Source organism: Thalassophryne amazonica, chromosome 4 (genome assembly GCF_902500255.1).
Source record: "Thalassophryne amazonica chromosome 4, fThaAma1.1, whole genome shotgun sequence".
Lineage (NCBI taxonomy): Eukaryota > Metazoa > Chordata > Actinopteri > Batrachoidiformes > Batrachoididae > Thalassophryne > Thalassophryne amazonica.
The window spans coordinates 139,759,423-139,776,575 of NC_047106.1; the positions used below are offsets into that span (position 1 = coordinate 139,759,423).

The following is a 17,153-nucleotide window of genomic DNA, read 5'->3' on the forward strand; positions in this document are numbered from 1 at the left end:
AAAGAGATTTTCATTTTCTGCTATCAGAGTGCTTGTTCCAGTAGATATCTCCATGTGTACAACTACTTGTCCACTGTTGGGTATTGCTCACTGGCCTATCCTTTCCAAAATTTCACAAACAGCAAGAATAATTCCATCTTTAATACATTTTTTGAAAACCGCTCATTTTTACCCAAGGCCAAAATATGGCCATCGGGTATTGTGAAGACTTTGCATTCCTCCGCCCGTCCATCTGTGCTCAGTATAAGTCCATTCCTATTACTGCCAGGGTCTACAAATAAAGCATTCTTGGGGCACAGACCTTGGACAAGTTCAAAGATGGCTAACCTTGACCTAATTTATGTGGTCAAAAGGTCACATTCTTTCTGCACACTCTTTCATTGATTACATGCTCATATGGTCGAGGGTACTTTAGCACTGCGTTCTAAATTTTTGAAACTATAATTGACAATTGGTGATTTGCCCTGTGATGAACTGGCAGCCTGTCTGGGGTGAATGCCGCCTCTCGCCCCAGTGACTGCTGAAATGGGCTCCAGCCCCCAGTGACCACTGAATGGAACAAGCAGAAAATTACTAAATGAATCGACTCCTTGAGTCGATTCATTTAAATGAGTTGACTCCTTAGGATTGGAATTCTCTATCTGGCAAAAATATATTTGTAATTTTGAAAAAGTGAGGAAGGTTCCTGGTTCAACCCCCCCCACCCCCCCCTTGCCCATTCTCCTATATGGAGTTGTGTCAGGAAGGGCATCTGGTGTAAAAACCAAATCAACAGTCAGATCCACGTCTAATCTGCTGTGGCGACCCAAAGTGAAAAACAAGAGAGACGCCAAAGGGACTGACTATAATAAGGTCCTTTAATTTGTACAGACTGTACGCACAGCGGATTTGAACACTTTCCTCTCCAAAGGTGAAAGGAAATGAAGATGACTGTTTTGGGAGAAATATGAGTCAAATGACTACAGCGTTCTGTGGAGCTGACACTTTTAGGTGGGCCCAAATGCGTAATTTCTAGATTTGATGGAACTACATTAATATCAACTATGATCACAATAAGGATGGCCCTGTGACAGACTGGCGTCCTGTCCTGGGTGTACCCCACCTCGCGCTCTATGACTGCTGGGATAGGCTCCGGCCCCCCGCGACCCTTAATTGGACTAAGCGGTAGAAGATGAATGAATGAATGAAAAAACTAGGAGAGAATTTTGGAAAAAAATTTTTTTTTCCATGTATGTAAGTATATGCACAGAGCCACTCTGAGCCCAGCAGTATTTTACCTCCCAGTGGAACTCCCACTCGGACATCGCTCTGCCTCGCTGGTGTGTGTCCGTGTAACTCCAGCCAGGTGCACTCTTGATACTTTGGATTTCTGTGTCTGGCAGGAAAACTGGACTCCAAGTTGTGCACAGTAGCCGAGTAAATGGTAAATGGACTGCATTTATATAACGTTTTTCTATCTGCATCAGACGCTCAAAGTGCTTTACAATAATGCCTCACATTCACCCCGATGTCAGGGTGCTGCCACACAAGGTACCCACTACACACCGGGAGCAACTAGGGGATTAAGGACCTTGCCCAAGGGCCCTTAGTGAGTGCACGAATGTCTGCTCTGTACCTCCCCAGGACACAGAACACATTTGGCTTGTGAATGATTGGTGCTCATCTCAGCTGTTTTACATATACAGATGCACTAAAATCCTTAATTTGTCATCAGCACTCAATTTATTCTCCTGAGAAATCACGACCAATCCATCTATCCATCTTTTTCTTTTTTTTTTTACATTATAGCAGGGCGGCACAGTGGATTAGTGGTTAGCACTGACGCCTCACAGCAAGAAGGTCATGGGATCGCGTCCCACCCTTTCTGTGTGGGTTGCCTCCAGGTGTTCCGGCTTCCTCCCACATCCAGAGACATGCAGGTTAGATGAAGTGGAAACTTTAAATTGACCGTAGGACTGCAGGTGTGAGTGTGTGTGTTTGTCCGTATGCGTCTCTGTGATAGACTGGCGTCCTGTCCAGGGCGAACCCGCCTCACGCTCTGTGACTGCTGGGATCAGACTCATAAGAAACATCAGACCACAGGAGTACTGCTCATTAATACAACCAACACCACCAAGAACAGGTAGGTGATAAACGTGTGAATGTCCGTACCTGGTGTGATTTAAGGCTGCTTTGTTGTGTAAACACGTGGCCACAGATGGAGCAGGAGAACGGTTTCTCTCCGCTATGCGTCTTCAGGTGAACCTTCAGGTAACTGGCTGACTTAAAGCTCTTCCCACACTGGTCACAGCTGTGAGGTTTGTCCACGGTGTGGTTCTGCTGATGCGAGCGTAGCTCTGTGATGGAGCCGACCCACCGGCCACAGACCACACAGCTGCACGGAATGGTCGCCTCGTGTGTCTGGAGGTGCACACGAAGAGAATCCACGCAGGCCACCGCAGCACCACAAGCCACACAGGCCAGCGAGCTCTCACCTGAGTGTGAGGTTTTCTGGTGCATTTTTAAAGTGCTTTTCTGGATAAAACCCTTGCCACAGGTCTCACACCGAAAAGGACGTTCGCCGGTGTGTATCCTCTGATGGCCCTTCAGAGTGTCCACCTGGTTGAAGCTTTTCCCACAGGTCTCACAGCTGAAAGGCTTCTCGCCCGTGTGGATGCGGAGGTGGCGCTGCAGGTTGCCGTGGATGGTGAAGCGTTTGTTGCAGTACTTGCAGCTGTAAGCCCGCTCGCCCGTGTGGACAATCTGGTGGATTTTCAGGCCGTGGGATCTGAAGAAACTCTTGCCGCACTGCTCACAGCGGAACGGACGGACGTCGGCATGTAGATGTTGGTGGCTCCTCAGGAGATGTTTCAGGGTGAAACCCTTCCCACAAACACTGCAGGTGTGTGGCCTCTCACCTGTGAGATGGAAACGAGCGATCAAATCAGATGCCTGAATGTGTCATGAACCAGAGCCTCATAGCACCTCCCTAACACGTGTACACACACTGGGCCTCATGTATCAATGTTGCGCACTTGTGGTGTAAATTTGAAGTACACCAAAGTTACCGTGACATGTATCAAGCAGTGCGCACCTGCCCATTTCCGGCGTACGCCTGACGTGACCTTGATAAATGTGGCGGGTGAAAACAATCGTAATTATAATGAACACGCCCATAATTATTCAGACTGCTTCAGACACACCCTCATTTTACGACATGGAAGCCAGGAAGACGGCAAAGAAAAAACTCCACCAATCACGATGCGTGCCAATAGAGCGTCAAAAGCGGCCGTCCTATTAATTGTTTTGTAGTATAATCAAAAAAGTGTTACAGTGGTCCCTCGTTTATCGCGGGAGTTCCATCTAAAAATAGCCCGCGATAAGCAAAATCCGCGAAGTAGCTAGTCAGCGTTATTTTTTTACAATTTTTATAGACATTTTAAAGCTATAAAACCCCCCACTACACACTTTATACACGTTACTCAATCAGGCATGAACATTTTGTCACTTTTCTCTCGTGTGTAAACACTCTCAAAGTTCAAACCTTAGTAGAAAAATAAGACCAACCTGTTTTCAGGCCCAAACATTTGTTTGAGAAATAAAATAGAATGTTTTCCTATAAATAATTATGATGGCTTTAAGAACTAACAAATTTAATTTTAACGATCAACGTAAGAGGTTGGACACAAGAAATTATTAATAGTGACTGACCAGTATTTCACAGTTCCTCTGATCGCGCCTCTTCGTCCTGACGCCGCGCCTTTTTCCACTAAGTCAAACCTCGCTGTAGGTGACTTTTTCCGAGTGACGAACATAGTTATCGGTAGTTGTTGCCGCTCTTTTTTCTTCTGGGCGAGAAGATTCTTATAAACAGACACGCAGACCACAATGCACTGTAAAAAAAAGCATGCAAAATTGGACTAAAAAATCCACGAAACTGCGAGGCCGCGAAAGGTGAACCGCGTTATAGCGAGGGACCACTGTATTCTCTTTTCACATGTCAATAATTCTTGACATGTGGATATTTGCTCGCTCAATTAATAAGACAAGCCTAATTTTTCAGATTTCTTTATTTTCAAATTTTATTTCTTTATTTTATTGTAACAAATGAATGGAGAAGACAAAACCTGATTGCAGCACGGCGAAGAGAATGACAACACTACAGTTGTAATTATCAATTCCATTGTCTAAAACGATCACACCACAAAGTTAAGCTCAGCGGTGCTCTGGCTCCAGGCTCTGGAGAAAAAGGCGAGCAGCGCTTTCTTTGTGGTCAGCGCTGTGGCCACGGATCGTGCTCGACAGACCAACAATCCCGCAAAAGCGGGATTTGTACTGATTATTATATAGTATAATCAAGAAAGTGTTATTTAACATATGCATTGATTTGTATAATGGCACTGTTTATCATGTTGATCATTTTCATTTTTATGTGGATTCCAGTGCTGGATCATTTTGGTGTATAATTTACACCACCTCTCGACCTGGTGTATATTTTCAGCGCACCGTACGCCAAAGACCACACTGATAAATGCCAAGTAGCGCAGCCATTTTGGCGTACACCCCATACGCTCAAATACCGCCGTACGCAACGTTGATACATGAGGCCCATTAACACAGTCCAAGACAGCGAGCTGTGATGCAGCTGGTAATTAAAATGAAAGTCACAGAGTGGTGTTATAACAGCACATCAGCATCTTCTTCCTCTTGCTCCTGCTCGGTGTTGCGGTATCATCTTGATATCTACTAGTCAAATAATCTGTAGCAGTGTAATATTGTACTGTAATATTGAAACTCATTTCTTTTAGCTTCTCCACCAAATAATATTAGAGTCATTACTGACTAAATATATAGAACAACTACAAATCAACCAGCACTTAGTTTAATGCACTGCTGTGGATTTTTCTTTATCTATGGTACATTTGGATCATACAATTTTATTGTATGTGTTAATAAATACTAGGGCTGTCAGGCAATTAAAAAAATTAATCTAAAGTATCTCTCTCACACACATCTATCTATCTATCTATCTATCTATCTATCTATATATATATATATATATATATATATATATATATATATATATATATATACATACACACACACGCTCATCAAAAATATAAACACAACACTTTTGGTTTTGCTCCCATTTTGTATGAGATGAACTCAAAGATCTAAAACTTTTTCCACATACACAATATCACCATTTCCCTCAAATATTGTTCACAAACCAGTCTAAATCTGTGATAGTGAGCACTTCTTTGCTGAGATAATCCATCCCACCTCACAGGTGTGCCATATCAAGATGCTGATTAGACACCATGATTAGTGCACAGGTGTGCCTTAGACTGCCCACAATAAAAGGCCACTCAAAGGTGCAGTTTTATCACACAGCACAATGCCACAGATGTCGCAAGATTTGAGGGAGCATGCAATTGGCATGCTGACAGCAGGAATGTCAACCAGAGCTGTTGCCCGTGTATTGAATGTTCATTTCTCTACCATAAGCCGTCTCCAAAGGCGTTTCAGAGAATTTGGCAGTACATCAAACCAGCCTCACAACCGCAGACCACGTGTAACCACACCAGCCCAGGACCTCCACATCCAGCATGTTCACCTCCAAGATCGTCTGAGACCAGCCACTCGGACAGCTGCTGAAACAATCGGTTTGCATAACCAAAGAATTTCTGCAAAAACTGTCAGAAACCGTCTCAGGGAAGCTCATCTGCATGCTCGTCGTCCTCATCGGGGTCTCGACCTGACTCCAGTTCGTCGTCGTAACCGACTTGAGTGGGCAAATGCTCACATTCGCTGGCGTTTGGCACGTTGGAGAGGTGTTCTCTTCACGGATGAATCCCGGTTCACACTGTCCAGGGCAGATGGCAGACAGAGTGTGTGGCGTCGTGTGGGTGACCGGTTTTCTGATGTCAATGTTGTGGATCGAGTGGCCCATGGTGGCAGTGGGGTTATGGTATGGGCAGGCGTCTGTTATGGACGAAGAACACAGATGTATTTTATTGATGGCATTTTGAATGCACAGAGATACCGTGACGAGATCCTGAGGCCCATTGTTGTGCCACACATCCAAGAACATCACCTCATGTTGCAGCAGGATAATGCACGGCCCCATGTTGCAAGGATCTGTACACAATTCTTGGAAGCTGAAAATGTCCCAGTTCTTTCATGGCCGGCATACTCACCGGACATGTCACCCATTGAGCATGTTTGGGATGCTCTGGACCAGCGTATACGACAGCGTGTACCAGTTCCTGCCAATATCCAGCAACTTCGCACAGCCATTGAAGAGGAGTGGACCAACATTCCACAGGCCACAATTGACAACCTGATCAACTCTATGCGAAGGAGATGTGTTGCACTGCATGAGGCAAATGGTGGTCACACCAGATACTGACTGGTATCCCCCCCCCAATAAAACAAAACTGCACCTTTCAGAGTGGCCTTTTATTGTAGACAGTCTAAAGCACACCTGTGCACTAATCATGGTGTCTAATCAGCATCTTGATATGGCACACCTGTGAGGTGGGATGGATTATCTCAGCAAAGGAGAATCAATCAATCAATCAATCAATTTTTTTTATATAGCGCCAAATCACAACAAACAGTTGCCCCAAGGCGCTTTATATTGTAAGGCAAGGCCATACAATAATTATGTAAAACCCCAACGGTCAAAACGACCCCCTGTGAGCAAGCACTTGGCTACAGTGGGAAGGAAAAACTCCCTTTTAACAGGAAGAAACCTCCAGCAGAACCAGGCTCAGGGAGGGGCAGTCTTCTGCTAGGACTGGTTGGGGCTGAGGGAGAGAACCAGGAAAAAGACATGCTGTGGAGGGGAGCAGAGATCGATCACTAATGATTAAATGCAGAGTGGTGCATACAGAGCAAAAAGAGAAAGAAACCGTGCATCATGGGAACCCCCCAGCAGTCTACGTCTATAGCAGCATAACTAAGGGATGGTTCAGGGTCACCTGATCCAGCCCTAACTATAAGCTTTAGCAAAAAGGAAAGTTTTAAGCCTAATCTTAAAAGTAGAGAGGGTGTCTGTCTCACTGATCTGAATTGGGAGCTGGTTCCACAGGAGAGGAGCCTGAAAGCTGAAGGCTCTGCCTCCCATTCTACTCTTACAAACCCTAGGAACTACAAGTAAGCCTGCAGTCTGAGAGCGAAGCGCTCTATTGGGGTGAGATGGTACTACGAGGTCCCTAAGATAAGATGGGACCTGATTATTCAAAACCTTATAAGTAAGAAGAAGAATTTTAAATTCTATTCTAGAATTAACAGGAAGCCAATGAAGAGAGGCCAATATGGGTGAGATATGCTCTCTCCTTCTAGTCCCCGTCAGTACTCTAGCTGCAGCATTTTGAATTAACTGAAGGCTTTTTAGGGAACTTTTAGGACAACCTGATAATAATGAATTACAATAGTCCAGCCTAGAGGAAATAAATGCATGAATTAGTTTTTCAGCATCACTCTGAGACAAGACCTTTCTGATTTTAGAGATATTGCGTAAATGCAAAAAAGCAGTCCTACATATTTGTTTAATATGCGCTTTGAATGACATATCCTGATCAAAAATGACTCCAAGATTTCTCACAGTATTACTAAAGGTCAGGGTAATGCCATCCACAGTAAGGATCTGGTTAGACACCATGTTTCTAAGATTTGTGGGGCCAAGTACAATAACTTCAGTTTTATCTGAGTTTAAAAGGAAATTAGAGGTCATCCATGTCTTTATGTCTGTAAGACAATCCTGCAGTTTAGCTAATTGGTGTGTGTCCTCTGGCTTCATGGATAGATAAAGCTGGGTATCATCTGCGTAACAATGAAAATTTAAGCAATACCGTCTAATAATACTGCCTAAGGGAAGCATGTATAAAGTGAATAAAATTGGTCCTAGCACAGAACCTTGTGGAACTCCATAATTAACTTTAGTCTGTGAAGAAGATTCCCCATTTACATGAACAAATTGTAATCTATTAGACAAATATGATTCAAACCACCAAGAAGTGCTCACTATCACAGATTTAGACTGGTTTGTGAACAATATTTGAGGGAAATGGTGATATTGTCTATGTGGAAAAAGTTTTAGATCTTTGAGTTCATCTCATACAAAATGGGAGCAAAACCAAAAGTGTTGCGTTTGTGTGTATATATATATATATATATATATATATATATATATATATATATATATATATACATACATACATACACACACACACTGTTTAAAATAACAGTGCTATGTGACTAAAAAGATTAATCCAGGTTTTGAGTATATTTCTTATTGTTACATGGGAAACAAGGTACCAGTAGATTCTCACAAATCCAACAAGACCAAGCATTCATGATATGCACACTCTTAAGGCTATGAAATTGGGCTATTAGTAAAAAAAAAGTAGAAAAGGGGGTGTTCACAATAATAGTAGCATCTGCTGTTGATGCTACAAACTCAAAACTATTATGTTCAAACTGCTTTTTTAGCAATCCTGTGAATCACTAAACTAGTATTTAGTTGTATAACCACAGTTTTTCATGATTTCTTCACATCTGTGAGGCATTAATTTTGTTGGTTTGGAACCAAGATTTTGCTGGTTTACTAGTGTGCTTGGGGTCAATGTCTTGTTGAAACACCCATTTCAAGGGCATGTCCTCTTCAGCATAAGGCAGCATGACCTCTTCAAGTATTTTGACATATCCAAACTGATCCATGATTCCTGGTATGCGATATATAGGCCCAACACCATAGTAGGAGAAACATGCCCATATCATGATGCTTGCACCACCATGCTTCACTGTCTTCACTGTGAACTGTGGCTTGAATTCAGAGTTTGGGGGTCGTCTCACAAACTGTCTGCAGCCCTTGGACCCAAAAAGAACAATTTTACTCTCATCAGTCCACAAAATATTCCTCCATTTCTCTTTAGGCCAGTTGATGTGTTCTTTGGCAAATTGTAACCTCTTCTGCACGTCTTTTATTTAACAGAGGGACTTTGTGGGGGATTCTTGCAAATAAATTAGCTTCACACAGGCGTCTAACTGTCACAGCACTTACAGGTAATTCCAGACTGTCTTTGATCATCCTGGAGCTGATCAATGGGTGAGCCTTTGCCATTCTGATTATTCTTCTGTCCATTTTGATGGTTGTTTTCCATTTTCTTCCACACGTCTCTGTTTTTTTTTGTCCATTTTAAAGCACTGGAGATCACTGTAGATGAACAGTATATAATTTTTTGCACCTGCGTATAAGTTTTCCGCTCTCCAATCAACTTTTTAATCAAACTACGCTGTTCTTCTGAACAATGTCTTGAACGTCCCATTTTCCTCAGGCTTTCAAAGAGAAAAGCATGTTCAACAGGTGCTGGCTTCATCCTTAAATAGGGGACACCTGATTCACACCTGTTTGTTCCACAAAACAGAAACTCACTGACTGAATGCCACACTACTATTGTTGTGAACACCCCCTTTTTTACTTTTTTTTTTTACTAATAGCCCAATTTCATAGCCTTAAGAGTGTGCATAGTCACATAGCACTACTATTATTCTGAACACTACTGTAGATTTAAAACAACAGCAAAAGTCCCATTAACTACCTTTGAAGATATGTGACTGAAATCATTTTCCTTCATGCACATCTTCACGTGGTGTGCTAATGTTGTGTGAAGTTTAACAGCTTCTGTAATCTACATCTGACTGTGACTGTCTCAGGGGAGCATTAAATAGATGTTACCACACCTGTATGAAGCAGCATGTGGGCACTCAGGCTGCGCCTGAAAGAAAAGTCTCTGCTGCATTGAGAGCAGCGGAATGGTTTCTTGGTGTTAGCACTATGGATGGCCTGGTGGGCTTTGAGCTGGATCACCGTGCTGAAGGATTTCCTGCAGTGTTTGCAGCTCAGAGGCTGCTGGTCCTGGTTCTCAGTTCTTCGTCTGCTCTGACAGGATTTGGACTTCAGAAGATGTTTCCGTCTGCCGGTGTACCTGGACTCACCACTGCAGTCTACCTAAAAACAGTGGATTACAGTTTAAGGTGTCGAGATGTCTGATCCCAGGAGGAACAGCAGCAACAAAACAACAACACAAGTCATCTTCACACAGGAGATATGGACACCTTAAACCGGAGGGTTAGGAACCTGCGACTCCCTGTGCCTCTGTCTGTAAGTTTTCGTTTTCCCTCCTTCCTCCAGGCAGTAGTGTCTTTTAAATTGAAAACAGAGCGACGCTGCGGCGTAACTGTAGTGCCTTTTCAGGCAACCAATCATTCACAGTGTCTTCACGATGGAAAGAACTTTGTATTTAGATTCAGACGCTACGTTTGGGCTGAGGCTGGGTGAGTTTTGGTGAAAAAACCCTCCATACCACTTCATCATGAAGCTGTATACAGTGAGGAAAATAAGTATTTGAACACCCTGCAATTTTGCAAGTTCTCCCACTTAGAAATCATGGAGGGGTCTGAAATTTTCATCTTAAGTGCATGTCCACTTTGAGAGACATAATCTAAAAAAATAATCCGGAAATCACAATGTATGATTTTTTTTTTAGTAATTTGTTTATATGTTACTGCTGCAAATAAGTATTTGAACACCTACCAACCAGCAAGAATTCTGGCTCACACAGACCTGTTAATTTTTCTTTAAGAAGCCCTCTTATTCTGCACTCTTTACCTGTATTAATTGCACCTGTTTGAACCTGTTCACACAATCAATCACACTCCAAACTGTCCACCATAGCCAAGACCAAAGAGCTGTCTAAGGACACCAGGGACAAACTGTAGACCTGCACAAAGCCGGGATGGACTACAGGACAACAGGCAAGCAGCTTGGTAGAAGACAACAACTGTTATGATTATTTATTAGAAAGTGGAAGAAACACAAGATGACTGTCAATCTCCCTCGGTCTGGGATTCCATGCAAGATCTCACTTTGTGGGGTAAGGATGATTCTGAGAAAGCTCAGAACTACACAGGAGGACCTGGTCAATGACTTGAAGACAGCTGGGGCCACAGTCACAAAGATTACATCAGTAACACATGATGCTGTCATGGTTTAAAATCCTGCAGGGCAGCAAGGTCCCCCTGCTCAAGCCAGCACATGTCCAGGCCCATTTGAAGTTCACCAGTGACCATCTGAATGATCCAGAGGAGGCATGGGAGAAGGTCATGTGGTCAGATGAGACCAGAATAGAGCTTTTTGGAATCAACTCCACTTACCATGTTTAGAGGAGGAGAACAACCCCAAGAAAACCATCCCAACCGTGAAGCATGGGGGTGGAAACATCATACTCTGGGGGTGCTCTTCTGCAAAGGGGACAGGACGACTGCACCGTATTGAAGGGAGGATGGATGGGGTCATGTATTGCAAGATTTTGGCAAACAACCTCCTTCCCTCAGTAAGATCATTGTAGATGAGTCATGGCTGGGTCTTCCAGCATGACAATGACCCCAAACACACAGCCAGGGCAACTAAGGAGGAGCTCCGTAAGAAGCATTTCAACGTCCTGGAGTGGCCTGGCCAGTCTGCAGACCTGAACTCAATAGAAAATCTTTGGAGGGAGCTGAAACTCCAAACCTGAAAGATTTGGAGAAGATCTGTATGGAGGAGTGGACCAAAATCCCAGAAGTCCTGGGGCTCTGTTGGGTGTCTTGGTGGCTTTCCTCACTCTTCTCATTCTTGCAGAGTCACTCAGTGTTTGAGAACTGTCTACTCCACACAGATTTACCATAGCGTGCCATACTGTTTATATTTCTTCATAACTGATGTAAATAAAGTTCAAGACATATTCAGTGACTTGGAAATGTTCATGTATCCATCCCCTGACTTGTCTGAACAAAACTGATTATTTACAGGTATTATACCAAAGGAGCTGATTACGTAGGCAACCCATCATCTTGGCTTTTATATTTTTTATTCATATATATCAAGTTGTAGAGATTTGTTTTCAGTTTGAGTTTAAGGAACATAATTTTCCAGATTTTTATATTGAGAAGCCTGACTTACTTTCTGTATCTGAAATGGCAAACAAATTAAAATGTGTGAAATACCAAGGGGCCGAATACTTTTGCAAGCTACTGTATATATAATATTAATGATTTGAGGACTAAAATTGCTGAATAAGAGTTAGAAAATCATTTTTCTTTGTGTGTCAATCTGTGTTCTGTAAAGTAGTGACTTTAATTTTGCTGCCTGAATGCTTTGTCATGAAATATCTCACCATTCGTTCAGCAATTCAATTAGAAGTCTCACTTTCATAAGACTCAATTTAGCTCTTTTTAATGAGCCTTGGGATCTTAATTCACATCAGGTTTTCCATCCTTAGATATTCTGTAAGAGTAAATTCATAGAGTGGCAATGCTTTTTCCCTCAATTTGTTGGGTCAACTTGGTCCAGAAATTATTGAATAATCTTACTTTCACCCTGGCTGGTGTGACTGTTTCATGCTATTTATTTTATTTGAAATTTTCCTCTGGGTTCTTCTACTCAGGAGAAGAGGCTCCAGATGGTTCGCCATCCCCTTCTTAATGCAGGCCACCTTCTGATGGAATGCAGTGGCAGAGTTAATCCCACGGACAGCGGAAACAAGAATCTTTCTTTTTTTGTGTTAGAGCGATGGAGATGTTTACAGGTCAACTGATCTGCCAATCCCACGGCCAAAGCCCAAAGGGATGAACTGTGGGCTGGAGGACCACCTACAATTCCTGAAGCAAAACCATGCCCAGACTACACACACAAAATAAAGGCTACAACTTAAAAAAAAAATAAATACATAAAACAAAAGCTTTTGTTAAAAATAAAACACAAAACATCAGCAAACGCATTATGGACGTTCACTCTCAAGGAGTTTGTCGGGCTTTTGACGGGTTTGGGGTGTCATGCCACCCTCCTCACCAGCACAACTGCTAATGGGGGAGCCAGGACCAATGCTGTTTTTTTTTGCTTCTCATGAGCCCGTTTTCAGACACGTGACTTGCATTTTGTGGTTTGTTTTCATAAGCCAGTCATGGGCCGTTTTTGGCCAGGTGCGACTTGCATTTCTTTTTGTCCTAGTCATGGGCCGTTTTTGGCCAGGTGCGACTTGCGTTTCTTTTTGTCCTAGTCATGGGCCGTTTTTGGCCAGGTGCGACTTGCGTTTCTTTTTGTCCTAGTCATGGGCCGTTTTTGGCCAGGTGCGACTTGCGTTTCTTGTTGTCCTAGTCATGGGCCGTTTTTGGCCAGGTGCGACTTGCGTTTCTTTTTTTCCCTAGTCATGGGCCGTTTTTGGACAGGTGCAACTTGGTGTTTCGTTTTGTGTTGTCTTTTTCATGAGCCGATTTTGGACAGGTGCAACTTGCATTTTGTTGTTTCTTTACATGAGCTATTTTTGGATCGGTGCAATTTGCATTTTGTTTTGTTTAGCCCCCCCACCCACCTTTCAATGGCTTGTTTTTTCCTTTTCATGAGCCATCTTTCAACATGTGCAACTTGCGTTTGTTTTTCCTTTTCATGATTCGTTTTTTGGACACGTGCAACTTGCGTTTGTTTTTCCTTTTCATGAGCCATTTTTGGACACGTGCAACTTGCGTTTGTTTTTCCTTTTCATGAGCCATTTTTGGACACGTGCAACTTGCGTTTGTTTTTCCTTTTCATGAGCCATTTTTGGACACGTGCAACTTGCGTTTGTTTTTCCTTTTCATGAGCCGTTTTAGGACACGTGCAACTTGCGTTTGTTTTTCCTTTTCATGAGCCGTTTTAGGACACATGCAACTTGCGTTTGTCATCTTGAAAACATGAGATAACATCTAAAATTAAAAAATAATAATAAAACATGTGCAGTGAGTTCTCCAACTAATGTCTGACATTTTTAAACTAGTCAAAACCTGTGGCGTAGATGTCAGATTCTAAGACCTTCCATTGAAAGCTGTGACTGCACTGAAGTGGTCCACAGCAGGAGCATTTAACATCACACTGACTGCTGGTAAGATTTAAAAAAATTGTAACTCTTAGATCACTATAAAAGTAGCATTTAGATTAGATTAGATAGAATCACTTGGGAAGATTCCCTCAGGGAAATTTGAGGTTCCAGCAGCATCGTATAGCAGCACACAGAGTAAGTCTGCAGATGATTGTTTGTGTGAGAGAATACCAGGATCAAAAGTCTCTGGATGTGCTGAAATGATGACTGACGTCAACATTAAATACTAACTTAGCGTTGGCGTTACTAACAAAATATTTGTGGACTTGTGAAGTTCTTGTTAGCCTGGCGGCCTGCCAGGCCTGTAACACTGCAGTTTGATCTCCATCAAGCAAACAAAGACCACAGAGTGCTTAATGACTTGAACGATGTCAGGATTAGTCACCTTGTAGTCTGGATCATTGCGGTCCTCTTGGTAAGGACCAGAATCTGAGGAGTCCTGCTTAACAAGCTCATCCAAACCTTCTTCCTTGATTATCACATTCTGAAAGCTGTCCTGAAAGACAGAGACATGAAATTTGAAAAAGAATAAAGAGTCAAGCACTTCACAGGTCAGAACAAGTACATCTGTGGGTTTGGGGCCGACATACTGTACAGAAAAAAAAAAAAAACATTAATTCCATCCTCTAAAAATACTGTACATGTACTCATACAGCTAAAACATAAATAAATAAAATGATCCTTAATATTTACGAACAGAGGTATGTCTGTGCAGGAGAAATCTCATTTGCTGTCAGTGATTCAGCAGGCAGCTAAAGCGTGCAGAGTCAGAAACGTGTGTCAGGCAATCAAGGGCCTGTTTTAATCAAAGTAAGTTTTGAAAAACGCACGCAAACGTCATGGCACTTGTAAAAAGATGTGCATGCTGATTTACAGTGGACACAGCATCTTTTCCAGGGAGAAAAATTATGCAGATAGTTAATTTAGCACGTTTGCCTTCAAGTGTGTGTAGTTTGTGGTGTGTGCAACAGCATCTGTATTTTTGTGGTTAGGTTTGCATACGTAGCTCCATTTATCAAGGCTAAAAACGTCAGGGACAGAGTGTGTCTGTAACTTTTTACGTGTTGCGTGATCAATGCAGAAACACAGGGCATCTGGAAAGTATTCACAGCACTCTTTTCACATTATGTTAGTCTTATGGCAAAATGGAATAAAATTTTTCCCTCAAAATTCTACTCACAACACCCTATAATAACAAAAAAAGCGGAAAAAGGTTTTTTGGGGAATTTTTTTAAAAATTAAAAAAAAAAGAAGAAATCACATGGACAAATATTCACAGCCTTTGCTCAATACTTTGTTGATGCACCTTTGGCAGCAATTACAGCCTCAAGTCTTGTTGAATATGATGCCACAAGCTTGGTGCACCTATCTTTGGACAGTTTGCCCCATTCCTCTTTGCAGCACCTCTCAAGCTCCATGAGGTTAGATGGGGAGCGTCGGCGCACAGCCATTTTCAGATCTCTCCAGAAACCTTCAATCAGATTCAGGTCTGGGCCTAGCTGGGCCACTCAAGGACATTCACACAGTTGTCCTGAAGCCACTCCTTTGATATCTTGGCTGTGTGTTTAGGGTCATTGTCCTGCTGAAAGATGAACGGACGCCCCAGTCTTAGATCAACAGCGCTCTGGAGCGGGTTTTCAACCAGGATGTCTCTGTACATTGCTGCATTCATCTTTCCCTCAATCCTGACTAGTCTCCCAGTTCCTGCTGCTGAAAAACATCCCCACAGCATGATGCTGTCACCACCATGCTTCACTGTAGGGATGGTGCCTGGTTTCCTCCAAACATTACACCTGGCATTCACACCAAGAGTTTAATATTTGTCTCCTCAGACCAGAGAATTTTGTTTCTCCTGGTCTGAGAGTCCTTCAGGTGCCTTTTGTCAAACTTCAGGTGGGTTGCCATGTGTCTTTTACTAAGGAGTGGCTTCCGTCTGGCCACTCTACCATACATGCCTGATTGGTGGATTGCTGCAGAGATGGTTCTACTTCTGGAAGGTTCTCCTCTCTTCACAGAGGAATGCTGGAGCTCTGACAGAGTGACCATCAGGTTCTTGGTCACCTCCCTGACGAAGGCCCTTCTTCCTTGATCGCTCAGTTTAGATGGGCAGCCAGCTCTAGGAAGAGTCCTGGTGGATCTGAAGTTCTTCCATTTACAAATTATGGAGGCCACTGTGCTCATTAGGACCTTCAAAGCAGCAGAAATGTTTCTGTACCCTTCCCCAGATTTGTGCCTTGAGACAATCCTGTCTCAGAGATCTACAGACAATTCCTTTGACTTCATGCTTGGTTTGTGCTCTGACTGTCAACTGTGGGGCCTTATATGTAGACAGGTGTGTGTCATTCCAAATCACAAGAATAAGATCAACTTTATTTATCCCTAAGGAAATTATTTTGCCAGAGAACCGAAACAGTAAACAATGGAGTTTTGTTTTTGAAATTCTTTATTTTGGTTTTTAGACAAAAGAAAATATTATATTGCTTTTTAGTTAGAATTCTGTTCAGTTTCCTCTGAAGTCCTCAGTTTTAAAAAACAAAATACAACATGGGAGAGATAGAGCGCAAAGAAAAGTGCCTACTGGCCTATCACAAAGAAATTTGAGATACAGAAATTTAAAGCAAATAAATAACTTGAATTAAAACACTAAGACAAGATGGCATCCTAGGGTTCTTGGACTTTCACCTTCACAAAGTCTGCTCGTAGAGGTTTCACATATTTAACCCACTTATTGTTCCAATATTCAACAAAAGCATCCTTCTCCATATGTAAATAAAGTCATCCTTTCCATAACAAAGATCATTCACAATATTAATCCACTCCTGTATTGTGGGGGTTCAGGAAGCGACAACTTTCCAGTGATGGCTTTTTTACATGCTGAGATCAGTATGCCAAACATATATTTATCAATTCTTGCCTGAAAAATAACAATTCCTAGAAATAGTGAAGTGGAATATCGAGGCAAGTCAATACTCAATGTTTATTGTTTCATGAATCAAGATTCAAGCAACTTTATTAATCCCTAAAAGGACAATTCATTCTTTACACCTGATTACTTCAAACACAAATACAGCAATTAAGCCACAATTACTACTAGTTGAATGTAATAATGGCACACATCAGAATTAAAACAATGGCACATATGCCTTTGATTGTTTATGTACGCTAAACTTTGAAACAGTCTGTTGTCCAAACTGAGGCAATGAAGGTATAGGT

The 17,153-nt window shown here is 42.4% G+C and overlaps 1 protein-coding gene and 1 long non-coding RNA gene across 2 annotated transcripts in view; one reads left to right on the plus strand and one right to left on the minus strand.

Moving 5' to 3' along the window:
• LOC117508843 (gastrula zinc finger protein XlCGF26.1-like) overlaps positions 1-17,153 on the minus strand; it is a 44,740-nt gene that overhangs the window by 1,443 nt on the left and 26,144 nt on the right. The window contains exons 5-7 of the mRNA XM_034168691.1: positions 14,326-14,436; positions 9,730-9,997; positions 2,152-2,897 (exon numbers count right to left, since the gene is read on the minus strand). Coding sequence (XP_034024582.1) covers positions 2,152-2,897; positions 9,730-9,997; positions 14,326-14,436 — 1,125 coding nt within the window. The remainder of the gene's footprint in view (positions 1-2,151; positions 2,898-9,729; positions 9,998-14,325; positions 14,437-17,153) is intronic.
• Positions 324-11,977, plus strand: LOC117508848. The gene is made up of 3 exons (XR_004560213.1): positions 324-421; positions 10,319-10,323; positions 11,963-11,977. It is a non-coding gene; the product is annotated as an uncharacterized LOC117508848 (long non-coding RNA).